Source organism: Populus trichocarpa, chromosome 10 (assembly GCF_000002775.5).
Source record: "Populus trichocarpa isolate Nisqually-1 chromosome 10, P.trichocarpa_v4.1, whole genome shotgun sequence".
Classification (NCBI taxonomy): domain Eukaryota; kingdom Viridiplantae; phylum Streptophyta; class Magnoliopsida; order Malpighiales; family Salicaceae; genus Populus; species Populus trichocarpa.
The window spans coordinates 21,863,533-21,879,822 of record NC_037294.2 but is presented as its reverse complement, the minus strand read 5'-3'; the positions used below and the strand labels follow the sequence as shown (position 1 = coordinate 21,879,822).

Here is a 16,290-nt window from a genome sequence, read left to right as displayed (position 1 = left end):
CAAACCCCATTTCTTTAATCCAATTTGATTATGAAGATCATCATTCCCACTTCCCAGAGTATATTTCAACAAAATCCCAATTTTTTATTCACCGTCAAAATCCCCCCCTTTTTTTCCCATTCAAATTATCAAAATAATAGAATATTGGTAAATCCAACGAAAGGTGTAAAAACCATGTTTAATATTAAACTCGATTTAAGTCGATTCAAGAAGAAACCAATATATTATCTGATTCACCCAAATTGACCTTTATTTTGAAAAACGGATTCAAATTGATGTCATTTTAACCTTTTAATTGAGTCCAATCGATCCAAATTAACCAGAAGGAACTCATCATGGCTCCATCATCGGCCAGGATTAATCACTGTGGTAAAAACACAATGGAAATGACTTCTTTTCTATGCTACGCTGCTCTCATTCATGAACTGTTCAAGTCAAACAAGCAAATTTAATAGTAGTTGATGGATCACATGAGCTGATGTACAAAGGATCACACAGCCTAATTTCAAGTCTACCTCCCTTCACCACCTATACAAGCAGCCACTTCTGCAAAATTCCTTCTATTCTATGCCTTCCTTCGGTATCCATCAACCACTCAAAAAGTAGAGGTCACTACCAAGGAAAAGATAAATGAGAAGGATAAATTTTTACACTTTGAAACTAGGGTCCTGATCACTCTCTCCTGATTCCTTCAAAATCCCACCATTCTTTTGACCGAAAGAGCCTTCTGCTTCAGCATCGAAGCTAGCATGGACACTGTACAGAACATATACAAGCACAGCAAGAGCTGAAAAGAAGACGAACCGCACATAGGATGGACCACCAAGAGACCCCAACAAGAATATGTTCAAGAAGATAGATACACATGGTATCCATGGCATCAATGGAACACCCCAAAATTCAGGCTTTCTTGCTTGTGGCACCAAGCAATGAAAGAGCTGTATTATTGCAATCGCTATCACCGCGCAAGCACCGAGCATAAAGGCTTTTCCCTTGCCTTGTGGCATGAAGTGCCAAATGAGAGTGAATAGGATAGAGGTCAAGGAAAATGAGCACAGGAAGGCTAATGTAGGCCATGGATTAGTCGTCCCTATGGCTACGTAACGTCTGTAAACTACAGCATTAGCCACCATGTAGAAGACAAATAGTGTGCCGATTGATACGAGATTGAGGAGGACATTTAAATCAGTGAAAAGAGCAATTGCTGCAGTGAAGATTCCTGAAAAAGAAATCACAACACATATTAAAGATGATGTGTTAAGAATTGATCACAACAGGATAACAAACTCAACCTTGTGAGCAAGTGTCAATGTCACTCAGTAAATTCCTAGCACATGTCTTGTAAATATCATAGTTTTCTGTACTGATTTCTTTACAGTTTAGTACTGTATCTTCGAAGCTCGAAAACCCTAGTTTTTATATTCATCTTAGTAGAAGTAGTACATAATCAAATGCTGTTGAAATGTTGCCGCATCTAGCAGTTTCCACTAGATATCAACATGCCTGGCATGTGCTCTCCTCTTAATTCATCCACTTCTTTTCAGAGACGCATGCCAGTCCCGCCTAATCTGTTTATATAAATTCAGCCATCTTTAGAAAAAGATTTGCTGTCTTCAAGAAAACTTTTAGTATTTCTTAACTAAACAACAAATCCTACTTCTAGAACTAGTAATTAACTAATTGATGCAAACTACACATCATCAAACACTCAACCAGTCACGTGAACAGGAGAAAAGGGACCAAGAAAGACCAATTTGAAGAATCTAATAGTAAAATGTTCACTCACTTTCTACAAAGCAAAGGCATACCAATTTGGCAAGGTGATGGTCCAGCTCAGAGGGTCCAAAATACAATGAGACAAAGCGCGAGTTCCTCGTAAGGGTTTCCTATTAGGGACACTTTTGGACGTACCCTGCCTCAATAATTTACAGGGCATAACATTTGTCCAAGCTTACATGCGCTATCAAACAACCAAATAATGTTAATTTTCAGCATATCTGTACCTTGTACAAAGTGAAGGTTGCGCTCACTAAATCTATATTCTATCTCGTAAACTTATATTAATCCATCCCACAGGAACCAGTAATTCTTCATGCATGGCCTCGCAGCAAATGCATTGCTTGTTGGGTAATGACTACACAATTCCTGCGGGGCAAAGGAAAAACAAAAAACTAGCAATTCTAATTCTCTCGTCAAGATTAAATCCCTTCCCAGTTACCGTTTTACACATGACATCCGAAGGGCCATTCCCTATACCATTTCTCTAAAAGCCATGGTTGTATCTTAGTCCCAGTGGCCTAACTTGGCTGGTTGACTCTGAAACTCACCATCGGGATCTTGACTTGGACCAGGTTTCAAGATATTAACTCGCAAACCAAATCCAACCATGTCAACTCCAGTTAAAATTAAAAAAAGAAGAGGAGAAAATGCCGTTGTAATAAAATAATTAATTCGTACTGGTCTGGAGATTCATAAATGGACTCGACAATTCGATGATCCAGATCCGTTTTCAGGTCAGTTCTAGAATCCGATCTGGTCTTAGTCACAACAAGAAGGCAAAACGGCTAGTAATTAATGCTCTCCATTTACAAGGAATGAGAGGCAACAAAATTAATCAAGAACATAAATGCATCACGACCTGCAAAACTGAAACGGTTCAAGCAGGCCCCATCACCCAACAACCTATCAAGAACAAACTCCAGAACATCGAGGATAAAGCCAAGACTATCCACGTTACAGAGCACACACAAATATTTCATTATTAAAAACAAAAACAAAAAAAGCCATGACAAAACACTTCTTCATACGTGCAGGTGATAATTTTCAAGAAAAAAACAAGCAACCACATGATAAAAACACGTACCAAGAAACGCGGAAGCATTAACGGGCGTTGATGTCTTTGGGTGGACCCTGGCAAACCAAGCAGGGACAACATTGGACCGTCCGATAACACACATGTATCTAGCTTGTCCCAGCATTGCAACTAATAATGACGTCAGGATCCCAAAGCTGGCCCCTATCCCTATCACGTTAGACACCCATTTCCAGCCGTCTGATTTCCCTCTAAATGCTGCTGAGAATGGTGCGTCTGCATCAATCTACATGGTCACCACCGCACCCAATAGCTAGAAACTTTCAGTCATTTTCCAAGTAATTTGCAGTGGCATTAAATTAATTATCATTCTAATTGATTGATTGATTAATCAATTACCATATCATAAGGGAGGAGCATGGACATGGAAGCGGACATGAGGCAATAGAGAACGGTGACAATTATAACAGAGCCTGAAACTCCAATAGGGATATCCTTAACTGGGTTATGGACTTCTTCAGCTAGAGTAGAAACAGCGTCATATCCGATATAACTCAGATACACCATTGCTGCTCCATTGAACACACCAGGAGCTCCGAATGGGAAAAACCCAGATGGGTTCTTTGGGTCTGCTGGCTCTGTGAAGTTTTTCCAATCTCCTTTCCAGAATCCCATTAGTATCACAAACCCAATGAACAATATGTGTAAGGCTGTTAACACCATGTTCACAACTGAACTCTCTCTTGTGCTGTCAACCAAGAACAAGCTGGTCATATTTAGCAAGCGAAAGCTGGTCTGAGAATACTGTGAATATTATAAAGAAACGATTTTTTTTTATGGTACCTGTAGCAGATGATGAGAGTAATGGCTAAGACAACAAGGACTGCAAAAATATCAATTTCATTGAAGCCATCTGGGAGTACATGGACAACAACTCTCCATTTTGATGTGGAAATGCCAATTGCTGAGCCTAGATAGGCAGTGAAGCTTCTAGCAACAGCGGCGTTTGACATGACATAATCCATTATAAGATTTGCACCGGTTAAAAACGCTGCAAACTCACCTGTCAAGAAACAAGGAAAATCCAGTAAGCATTTTTGCCAATTGTGCAACAGTTCGTCGGCAGCACACTAGTGGTTGTTACTTACCAAAAGTGACACGGAGATAACTGAAAGCACCGCCGGCGACGGGCATGTCGACGGCAAACTCGGTGTAACAAAAGGCGGAGAGGAGAGCACAGAGACCAGCAATGGCATAAGAGATAATAACTGATGGGCCAGTGCATACACGGCTGGCACGGCCAGTGGTGACAAAAACACCAGCACCAACCATACCACCGATGCCAAACCCAACAAGGTCATACCAACGAAGAGTTCTTTGCATGTCAGAACCAGACCTGGCCTTGACCCTGCTCATTTCTTCATAAGAAGTTGAGACTGAACCAGCCCGCCTGGCAAAACGAGCTGGGGTCTGAGCCAGGGCCTGAATGTAAGAATTCAAGCTAGAGAAAGAGGAACCATGACTGCTCTCCATTGACAAAAAAAAAAAAAAAAAACCTCTTTTTATCGATCTTATATCTCTTTCTCTAGCTTCTGTGTGGGGAGTGAAGAGGAGATGAGTGGGACTTATAAAGGGCTTGGACTGACAATGGAAGGTGAATAAAAGGGCCACTTTGTGTGTGTGTGTGTGTCAATCAATTTCTCTTCTCTTTGCTTTGTATTATAGTGTCCACTATCCTGCTGGCTGCTTTGACCATGGTTATTCTTAGAAAAGGATTCATATAGCTAATGCTATGGCATTGTTGTGTGGATGTTTTTGGATTGAATTTGGTATGTGTAGACGTGAACATTGATGAGCAAAGGAGGATTTGATCTCAAGTGGTTGTTGATTCGATTGGTTTTTGATAGAGGTAGATTTGGCATGGCTTAGCGCCGCTTGGGAGCGTGTGTATCCCACTTTGTTAATTACGATTTAAACTTTAGAGGCATTAATGTTATGTTCAAGAATCGATCAAGAATGGTTTAGCATGTGTAAAAAAGGGTTGATACGTTTTAATTTAATATTTTCATGCCAAGATGGTTGAAAATATATTAATTTGACAGTTATTTGTTATTATTTTTAAATAACATGGGTATCCGGATTACAAGTTCTGAAATCAATAACATAAATGATGATGAGAAAACTCAAATCCGTAAATGGAAAAAATTAAACTTCATCAAGAACATAAAAACAAATAGTTCCTGGGTATCCATTCTCTAACGCGGTTAGTCACGTGGTTTGCCGTGTCTTTAAACAAGACACGTGGCTTACGAGAAACAATGCAGTGTTAGCAAACACCATGGCTGTGGTGCATGATTGATCACACCACCTAACGACGCCTCTGGCTGGGCAAAAACCATGCTTGTAGTTGTAGCTCTGATCAAGTAACGAGGCTCACAATCTCGAAAAGTTAATTAATTCCCTTTATTCAGTACGCTGAATGAAGCAAAATTGGTGGTTGAATCTCGTGCTGGATTCAAGAAAGGTATCCTTATTCATTGTGGTCCAAAAAAACCAATCGAAACAAATTTCATATCATAGATCCACTAAATAACTCTTTTGTTCTTGTATTTCTTCCATGGAGTTGTTGTTTTTGTGTTCTTGAAATGTTTTGATATCTTACTGTAAAGTGAACTTGTATTTGATATAGTTTAAAATTAGAGTCGAAGTAGATCTGAGATGGGTTTAAATAATGCACTGCAAAGTGCAAACAACTTGGTGGCGAGAACGGGAAGAGGAGAAAACAAGGGGCTGTGGGTAGGTGCTAGAAACGTCTAAAGGGAGTGCACTAGCCTTGCCTTTTATTTATCACCATTAATGACACTTTGTATCGAATCACCTTCATGATGATGATGATGACGATGATAGAATCTGACAAATTCTAATAAATCTTCCCAAGTGCTACTTTCAGCAAAGGGCATTGTGGTGCAGCTTCTTTTTAATATATTATTTTTTTAATTTTTAATATCAACCCATTAAAATAAAAATTTACAAAAAATACTCTTAATTTGATAAATTTTAAAAAATTCCAAGTTGAAAACACTTATTTGTCACGTATCATTCTTTGTCAATCTAAGCCATGGGTGCTTAGCTTACCTACGTTGAGATATACAATTTCTTCCCTTGTTCATCTGGTAATTTCGTTTTTATATTTAATTCTTGTTGAGGAACTAGACGTGTTTTTCATCAATTTCATGCAGCTGGAACAGTTTTTATGCTCCGAGATTCAAGTTTTTCATGATAAAATTGTAGACAAATAAATTATGTATGAATTAAAATTTAAAAAAAACTCACTTTTTATTAGAGTTTTATAGCTATGAAATCCAGCCCGACCATACAAATCGAAATGAAAGCTCCTCAACTCAAGCCCTGTTTCAGGCTGGGTTGACTTTGAACAATGGTTCCCAGTTGATTTGGTTAAAAATACGGGAGACCTGATCAAGTTTTTTTAATCTCAAGACATTGTTTTTTTTTTTTAATTAAACACAAAAAACGATGTCTTTTTAAATTAAAATAATGATTTCACCTTTGCTACTGAGGATGAACACCACCATAAATGTGCATGACGAATCAATCTTGACCTTTGAATTTTGTAACGTGCCCTCCCTGAGCCATTTGAAACGGCCCGGAAAACCAACACCCACTTGGCAGAGGAATCTCGAGACGTTACATCCGAACCAGGACGGGGTCACTGAGCCAAATGGTGGCCACTGGTGCCGCTGGGTCCCTGGCCGTTGAGGGTACGGGGCCCCCTAAAAGGCAATTAACTTTGCATCAAGCTTAAAACCCACAATGACACGTGTGGAGAATGAAAAGGCAAATCTTTCGAAGATAAGCATGGATTTAAGGCAGAAAAAGATATCGGTGGCTTGCTTGTTGGCAGGGACCTAAACCTGGGCGTGGAGGCAAGAATCATCACAGTGGAAGGTTTTTTTTTTTTAATATTTTTTAAAAATCACCTTCCACCGTGAAATAGCTAGAAGGATTTTAATTGCTGCAAATTGTTAATCAAGTGTGTGTGAGTTGTGACCCTCCTCTGCTATTTCCATCCAAATCAACTGCGATCCACTGTGCCACGATTGTCAGGGCTGTGAGGAAAGGGGATAGCCCTGCACCTATGCAGTGGCTCTAGCATGGGCACGATCTTATCAGTTCGTGACCAATCAACACAGTTTTCTAAGATCTGGGTCCACATCAGGTTCCCACAAAATCACGTTTTTTAGGCCCCCGATGCTTCTGTTCGCACCCACACCGTCCTTCCTCTCTTGCTGGAAATCGGAGCTCAAGCCCTTTTCAAAGGCTAGTTCATGACCACTGTCAGGGTCCAACCAGGGGATTCGAGCAAGAACTAGGAGAGAACAGCATGGTTGCAGCCACACGAGAAGATGGCAACTTGACACCAGCCTCGTCAAGAGCAGACGCGCAGGGGGGGGGGGACACCTGTCTTGATAAAGGAAGGTAATTTTGCTATTACAGCGACCACCAACTAAGGTAACATGGGACACGCATGTACTGCCATGTAATGTTCGGCCGAAGATGCCATGCTTGGGCATTGTCATGTGGCAACGCCACCAAGTTGTGACTTTGAAGTGTCGATCAGAGTGACCATATTTTAAACTGACCTTGTTCTTTAGGTGCAAGCTCGTGCCACGCCTTCTGCCATGTGTTGAGCCTCAGGTATGCAGATGGACACTGTATTGGCAAGCTAAACCAAGTGCATGTGACTCTATGTTACACGGTGTTTCTTTTTAAAAAATACACTAAGATATATTTTTATTATTGAAATCAACAAATAATAAATCATCCGAAAATATTACAAAATTATGAACGTAATGTTTTTTTTTAAATAAATATATTTTTTAAACACATTTAAACAAGGTATAAATAATTAAATGATCCATTGGATCTAGAGCATGGTTATTATCTGTACAAGGCTATGGTTAAAAAGGTGGTTCTTTAATCAACATCAATTAGTTTTTTTTTAAATAATAAATTAAAAAACTATCTTTTAAAAAAAATAATTTAAAAAAGATAATCAATTTTTTAATAAAGTCACGAGTTGAGTCACAAAATATACCGAGTTAATTCTAAAAGTCCATCTAGGAGTGTAGTTGTGGTTGCTTTCCAAAGTGTTTTTACTTGGAATTGTATTTTTTTTATTTTTAAAAAATTATTTTTAATATGAGCACATCAAAATAAATTATCTGAAAATATTTTAAAAAATATTAATTTAAAATAAAAAATAAAAAGAATTAAATTTTTAAAAAGTGAAAAACAAATTGGAAGAAAGTGAGGAATGGATCAACCAGTCTGAATTTAAGCTATCATATCATATCATGTCATGTCTTATTTAATAATAACGGTCTTGAGTTGTACAACATACAATGTACTTCCCAAACCGTCATGTTGTACTTCAAAAAATCATGACCACTGATTTTTTAAATCATACTCTACAACGAATGGAGTTGCCAGAGACGTCATTCTTTATTTTATTTTTTTTACTCCTGGTTTCAAAAAAAAAAAAAACAATTGGCCATAAATAAAATAAATACACCCTTTTCCATTTATTTTTGATCATATATTGTTTCATACTCTCATGAGTGGGGAGGGGAGCCAAGTTAGAGCATGGCCCTGTGCTGTACGTGAGTGAAATATTTCCTTGTCGTAGGAGCACATAAGCTCATCTGAAGCATGAGATTATCAAACCAATTATAACTACGCCTCATTGTATGATGGTCGCTCAGTCAAAGCACGTAAAGACATGGGCCTTTTCCCGACCACAACGTTTTTAAAAGCTCCTTCCTCTTCTGTTAAACAAGTAATTGTTAGATTATGGTAGGGTCAAATGATTAATGTCCGGCAGCCAGAAATTATTTCACTGGCACTCGAGAACCAAGAGCAATGTGCTGCCTCCAGGTGTATAAAACGATATATCCTGTATCTATACTTTAAAATAACGTAAATTTATTTTAAAATTATTAGGAGGATGTATTTATTTTAAAATTATATCAAACACCCAGGGGTGTTTAGAAAAAAGAAACAGGGAGGAGTGCTCCTCTGTGTTTATCTTTGTATTCTTGAGATATTAAGGTAGTTATATTTTATCTCAGTTGGTGGGGTGGGACCATATGGAGGTTCCCACGACGTACCTAAAACCGAAAGTGGCATCAAATGGTGGCAATTGCAGCTCCGTGACATGCCAAATCGTAGCCACTGGTCCGTGTTTTTTTTGGTCATTTACAGCCCCTTGGTTCTAGGTAACAGCAAGAAGGCCTAGCCCAACACAACCCACATCAAGACGGGAAAAAGTCGACTGCGAAAGAAGAGGGCCTAGCCCAGATATGAACGACCCATCAAAAGCATCTCTCTTGACATGCAATATCAAACCCAACTCCCTTCCTTCCTAATAGTTTCCTGGATTGTTGGTCCATGGATGTAAAAAATTAATAATATCTCGATGTTATAAATATTTTTCTAATAAAAAATTAAATTGTAGGAAAATTGATTTAATTTTACCTGATTGACTCATTGGATTTAAAGATAATTCAATTAATCAATTAAATAAAAACTCAATTCTCAATTAACTAAATAATAAAAGATGGAATGAAAAAAATAATTTTTTTTAAAAAAAAGACCAGAGTCAAACCGAGTTAAGTCGTCATGAAGTTTATTTTAAAATCTACAACATGAGTTATGAGATTGAGATGATTCTATAAAATACAAATTATAATAAATTATGAATCTAATCTCGAGTATAATATATAATATTAAAGGATAAAAAAACATGAACCGAGAAAAAATAAAATTTTTTCTGTGTAAAGTGATGAATAATAAAAGCATGTTTTTTTTTAGTTTTTGTTAATAATTCCTGGATAGAGTTTAGTTTTTATCTTAGATAAAAGAGATGCATACAAATCTCTTTATTTTTTAAGTTTTAAAAGATAAAAAATTCACTTCAAATCTATCTTAAAAATTCAATTTTACCATGTTGTAATACCTGCTCCACAAGGGACGACATTCTGGCAAACAGCAACGTTCCAACAAGGTGGCGGCGGCAGAGTTATTCTCCTCGGCTCCTGAAACCTACAATTACCACAAGTTATCTTGCAAAGTTTCGTCTTTCCCTCAAATATCATCATCGAGAATAAGAATTTCACTTCTAACATGTCTCTCGGTTCCGTCCAATGGTGTCTACTCCATGCGCCCAGGAGAGATGATTCCATTGGCTTATACGGCAGAGTTCAAAGATGCAAAAGCAGCAATCGTGCTGGAAACACAGCACTAGAAACTAAAGCAGAGGTTGTTCAAGGACAATGTTCGATCCTTGCCCGTTTCGAACCCAATAAGTTTTGGGGCATGTACCAGGTGGGGAAAACCCCAGTAGATATTCAGATATTCCGCAACTCTCATCGTCCTATTGTCAGATTACTGGCTGTCCAGTTAGAACGGGACGGAAATCTCAAATGTTATTACTGGGCTCGAGCTCATGCTCAAACCGACTGGGTTTTGGACTGCCAGGCTATTACTGAAACCCGCGAGTTGTCTAGTCCCTTCGGCCCGTACGGGTTGTGCAGACCTGTGTCGGGTCCTCTGTCTGGATAGCCGAACCCAGGTGGACACTTAGGTCATAAGTGCGTCGATGGTGATGATCAGTCCTGTGATTTTTGCAGTGGGAATGACGGTATGGGTTTTGAGAAAGAAATAGATGGAGTTACCGTTTTGATCGAATGTCCGGTAACTTGGTTATGTTGATTTTCAAAAAAAAAATTAGAAATATATTAAAATAATATATTTTTTTTTTTTTAAAACTGATATATCAAAATAATCTAAAAATATTAGAAAATATTAATTTAAAATAAATATAAATTTTTTAAATATTTTAAAAACATTTTTAAAACACAAAAACAAAACTGGTTATCAAATACATACCTTGCTTGATTCGGGGACCGACGGTGAAGAGTTGGATTATTGAATCATTTGCCATCCACATTTGTACAGGCAATTTAAATATTGTAGTTCTAGTTGTAAAAGGGGAAGGAATCGGGGCAACGACACTTTCTAGTTAACTCCTAGAGTGGCTGAGGACTCGTTCCTCTTGAGCTGCGAATCCCGGACTTTCAGTTCGAATCCATGGCAAGACAAAGGGGAGGATCCTTTTCTATTTGACTACCTGGCCAGTTCATTGCCTGCTTGGCTTCCTCTAACCACTTACCGGTAAAAAGAACATAGCCAAGCCCATTCGGCTATTTGTTGGCATTCCATTCCGGACTTTGGCAACCTTCAATCAATGCTCCCTGTGATCCACAGTGATCGGAAATTAATTGTGGACAGTCATTGAAGTCCCATGAAACCCTCCTGCCAACTGATTTTAGAGGCATGGTTATGGCGAGCTTCCTGGCTCTGCACTTTGCCACTACCACAATCAAAGGCACGATTGACAATAGGAACAGAAAATTTTAATAACTCTGAATTTATGTTTATACAGCATCTGCCTACAGCTAAAATGAACACCAATAGACTATAGCGACGAAACACCAATAACCTAAACAATAACAGATTTGATTGAATGAGAGACGCGGGTAGTACAATGATGTTTACACTAATTAACCATTTTTACATTTGAAATCTAAAGTTTTGATAACCCAAACCCGGTGGCCCGTCTTGATTAGCTGGAGGGCCAGGCGGAGAGTTCCAATAATCATCAGCTGAAGGACCAACAGTGTTGTTATCCACTGAGGTAATGTCATGAATGCTAGATCTCTTCCTCTCTTTCTTCACCGAATTCTGGCGGAGGAAGTACTTCTGTGCATGGCTAGCTACTTGTGTTGGTGTTCTGGTAATGACCACATTCCTTGAGATGCTCCTCCAATCACCCTTGCCAAATTTATTCAATCCAACCAAAAACAGCCTGCAACAATTCCATTAGTCCCAATTGCAAGAAATTCAAAAATCAGAAGATGAGAGTTTAAACCTTCAAACATGTAACATTTTATTATCTGAATCTTTTTCGCAGAAGTTATCCTCAACTTAATCCTATCAAAAACAGCTTGAAACAATTCCATTGGAGAGTCAATTGCCAAAATTCAAAAACCAAAAGATGATACTTTAAACCTTTAAACATATAACACTTTATAATTTGAATTTTTAGCTAATATGTAAATAAAAAATCGACAGACAACATTCGTTCATCCAACCCCTCACAATTCACTCTTGCCCGGAACAGAGCTCTCTGGGGTTTTTCCCTTTCTATCCCAGAAGGGGTCTCGTGGCACTTCCTACTGCTAACTCTATGCAAAACTTCCTGTCTACTACCCTTGATCTAAGGTTTCCATAACAGCTATACAACTATACACAATGAGCTTAAAAAATTGCATCTTAAAAGAAATACACTTCAACAGCCAGCATTTACCCTTCGTAGACTCATCTACCGCACAAGATTTTGCAGCCCCTCATCAACAAATACTCAGATTACCCATATAGATATTTGCTTCAAAACACAAAAACTTGCAGAAGATGTTGGATAATAGCTCACACTTGTTAAATTCCGAAACAAATTATATACAAAAATTCAAACTTTTAAAAAATTATGAACAAGATTCAAAATCTATCACACACAAACTCACTTGTGTTCATCCTCAGTCCATGGTGTGCCTTTCTTCCGTTCCGTATCTTGCTTTCCTTTGCCACCAAAACAAATCTGACCAGACGGCGGCGCACCCGCAGCGACCATCCCGCCGTCGTCGCCGCCGCTGGATTCCCAACTCACAGATTCATCGTCCCTATAAGTTGGCAATTCAACACGGCCCGAATCTATTGCAAGAACGTCGTGAACCAAGATATCATAATGTTCTTTCACTTCCCACGCTGATTTTCTGATATGGTTTGCAATGCTCTGCCACCGATCTGGCAAGTTCTCAGGGAAAATAGTTAGAGCCTGTTCAAAAATCTTGTCTTCCTCGCGAGTCCAGCGAGTGGCGGCTGTGGCATGAGGCGGCTGAGTCAAGCACCGAGTTTGGAAGTTAAAGTCTTGATGCATTTTTTGGTTTCGGATGGGGGTTTGGTGGGAGAATTGAGATGATGTTGGTTTATAGTGCGGATGGCAAAGGGTTTTGGACTCTTGTACAGCTCACCTCTTCTTTGAATTCAACACGTTTTTTCTTTTATTGGTTCCCCTTTTTTCGTTTCTTCGTTTTTTACTTAAATTAGGATGTCTTCTTTTTCTCTTTTTTTTTCTTAAAAAAGAAATAATTTATTTTTAACACTGACTGGCTAATTCAAAACCTAATTTAAACTGATTTTTTTTTTCCATGAGTCGGATAAATATTAAACGAGTTAAATGATAAGATTTAGTCGGCCAGCTTTGAAATCCCTTTTTCAAATTTTATTAAAAACAACTGTATTTTAAAATAAATTTTATCGATCTACTAGTTTTAAAATTAGCATAACAAACTTATAATCGAAAAAATAAAAATATTATTTTAGAATAAAGCTAAGAATTATATATGTCCAGTCGGTTAATCTCGAGTAATTTAAAGCTTATTTATTAATATGGTGTATCACGCTAATAAATACACGTATTTAGCAGTTCAGCAAATAATTTTGTTAATCAAGCATAATTAGTGTAATTAATTGGCTGCGAAATATATGGCTGGCTAACGTGGCGTAAGCCAAAAATAATTTCCTCACTGTAATTAATTTTATTCTTTGTTTAATGGAATTTGATTAATTACAGCCATTTTATTGTTAACAGCCTTTAGCTTAATTGGGATAAGATTAACTCACCATTTCTTTTGTTTTCTTTTTTTTTGTCAGTGCAGAGACTAATTAGTGTTACTTTGTGATCATTTCTCTAAATTTACTCCAACCGATTTCTCAAGGAAAAAAAAAGTAAAATAATTAGTACTCTATTTATTTAAATTAATTGATATGTGCTAATTGACAATCACAACAGAATTGATATAATTTAAATAATTTTAAAAAATAATAACAATTGACAAAAATGGCAACGAAAATCATACAACTTTAGTAGTGAATTGATATTTATATATAGACACACACACGCATGATTTAATTAAATAAATAAAATAAATTATTCATATAATAATAGAGTTATTTCCTAGAATATAAACCATATTGTTTTTTTAAAAAATCTATGCATGAAATAGTTTTTCAATCATGAAACCAAGAATATCAGCATAGGACCATCACGGCACTGTAAACAATGGAGGAGTGATAAGCACATGAATATTTAAATCAGTCAGAAAAAAACAAAAGAAAAAACTATAAAAAAGATGATTTCTACCATGATCTATAATTTTTTGTACGAATTCTAAGTTCTCATGATTTCCCCTTGTCCTCTGCTATGCTTAATCTTATTCAATCAAATGCAAGCCATGATTTCAAAATAATTGATTATGATTTTAGAATACGATTACTGGTGTTTTTTTTCCCGATCATTATTTGACTAATTATGTATCAATTGAGACTAAATTAGCTTATATATCAATAAGAATTAAATTAATTTTTTAAATCATTTAATAAATGACTTTTAATAATCTAATTTAATGTATTAATTTATTGTATGTACTACGGGTATGTTTGGCAGTGTGGTTGCGGTTGCTTTTCAAATAACTTTTCGTGCTGAAATGCATGTCAATAATGTTTTTTCATTTTTTAAAAATTATTTTTGACATCAGCACATCAAAACGATCCAAAACATATTAAATTTTAGTAAAAATTTGAATTTTTTAGGAACGCGGTTTACACCGCGTTCCCAAACGGTTTCCACGTTGCGAGTCACAGTAATATATATATATAAAAAAAAATATAAATGGATAAATTAGATTTATTTTCAAACAATTAAGAACAATTATTCAAAATTGTTTCCCTTTCCCTTAAATTTGAAAAGATTTTACAAAGTCTTCAATCTTTACTGCCAGAGACAATCTTTGGCAATTGAACACCCACAGGCCACCACCCGATTTTTATCTCACTGTTAATAAAGATGAAGCTAGTTGTCTTTTGTCATAGGCCAGGGGCAACCATCATGGAATTCAGGTGAAAATGGATCACGGCTTACCAGATGGAGGTGATCATCTTTATGGCAGTGTCGGCAAGTGGTCACCGCCCTGTCGGTCGGAGGTTGACGTCTGGTGCCTCTTGGTGTAGCAGCTGTCACTTTAGAATAATTAATAATAACAAGCCGTGCCCCGCCAAAGCTTTTCTCCTTTCCTTTTCAAACTGCCAGTTTTAGTCTTCTTGTGCATTTCAAGTTCTCTATCCACGTGGCGAAATGGGTACTTGGCACGTGTCTTGCACTTGTAATCTTGGCTCGAAAGCAGCCCAAAGACAGAGTTCTGGATAACCTTATTTTGCCACGTCAGAGATTTTTATTATCATGACTGGGATAAATTTGGCTTCTAGACTTGTATTTGGATATGGATGATGGACTCTAATATTTTCTTGACCGAGAGCGGCCAGAGTAGTATATACTATATAATTGTTTGTAAGCTCAATTTAGTTCAATTAAAAATTCTGTGTTTTGAAGTTTAATTTGAGTTAAATTTTCAAATAATTTGAAGGAAAACTAAGTTAATAAAATCTAGTTAATATATAATTCGATGGACTCCTCTATGCTAGACCGATTATTTTTAAAAAAAAAATAACAGTAGTTAAATAAAAATAATTGATTTGTATTGATCTAATACCTATGAATTATATCGATGATTTAATAATCCAAACCTATTTTTTCAACTAATCCTGAAACTGATTTAATAACACATGAATTTTAAATTTTATATTTGAAAAATTAATTTTTTTATGTATTTCGAGCCTGTTTGTTATTGTGGTTTGAAATAATATTTTTTTTATTTTTTTAAATTTATTTCTAATATTAACACTTTAAAACAATCCAAAGAAAAGACTAAGATTTTGTTTTCTTACTAGGGTCCCTTATTGGAAGAATGACATGATTTTTATTGGAAGAATCGCAACTATTGATATTACATGTTTCTTCAACATATCACTGTCGATATTGATGTGCTCAAAAGTCCGAGGTTGTGTTTGAATAATTCTTTGTGGATAGTTGTGATTTACAGCCCATCTTTCTTCACGGCTAAGGAATTATGTATTTTTGTGTTTTAATAATATTTTTAAAAATATTAATTTTTTAAAAATAATAATAAAATATTATTTTGATACATTTTCAAGTAAAAAAATACTTTAAAAAGTAATCATTATCACACTCTCAAACACCCCCTCTCATTTAAGTACTTTTTACACGGCTAATTATAGTTTAAAATACGGTTGGCTACTATACTATGGTAGTATTTGATATTGTAACAATTTATACTTTTCTAAGTATTTTTTTTCATAAATATATTAAAATAATATTTTTTAATTTTTTAAAATGAATTTTTGATATAATAATGGTCATGGAA

The 16,290-nt window shown here is 36.4% G+C and overlaps 2 protein-coding genes across 3 annotated transcripts; both read right to left on the bottom strand.

Annotated features, from left to right (window-relative positions):
- Window positions 1-421: 421 nt before the first annotated feature.
- On the bottom strand, window positions 422-4,758 carry LOC7491615 (cationic amino acid transporter 6, chloroplastic). Of its 2 annotated transcripts, none has more exons than XM_006378760.3 (5): window positions 3,961-4,741; window positions 3,656-3,875; window positions 3,212-3,560; window positions 2,864-3,098; window positions 422-1,219 (listed from the first exon to the last, which is right to left on the bottom strand). In XM_006378760.3, the coding sequence occupies exons 1-5, from the start codon at window positions 4,343-4,345 to the stop codon at window positions 648-650; spliced, it is 1,761 nt and encodes a 586-aa protein (XP_006378822.1). In that variant the 5' UTR covers window positions 4,346-4,741; the 3' UTR covers window positions 422-647. The 2 variants fall into 2 exon arrangements, with proteins under 2 accessions (XP_006378822.1, XP_024465747.1); XM_024609979.2 differs by lacking the exon at window positions 422-1,219 and adding an exon at window positions 1,225-1,568 and having other exon boundaries at window positions 3,961-4,758.
- Window positions 4,759-11,285: 6,527 nt separating this feature from the next.
- LOC7469525 (transcription factor SRM1) lies at window positions 11,286-12,920 on the bottom strand. Its single transcript, XM_002316456.4, has 2 exons — window positions 12,475-12,920; window positions 11,286-11,759 (listed from the first exon to the last, which is right to left on the bottom strand). The coding sequence occupies exons 1-2, from the start codon at window positions 12,885-12,887 to the stop codon at window positions 11,465-11,467; spliced, it is 708 nt and encodes a 235-aa protein (XP_002316492.2). The 5' UTR covers window positions 12,888-12,920; the 3' UTR covers window positions 11,286-11,464.
- Between the last annotated feature and the right edge of the window lie 3,370 nt (window positions 12,921-16,290).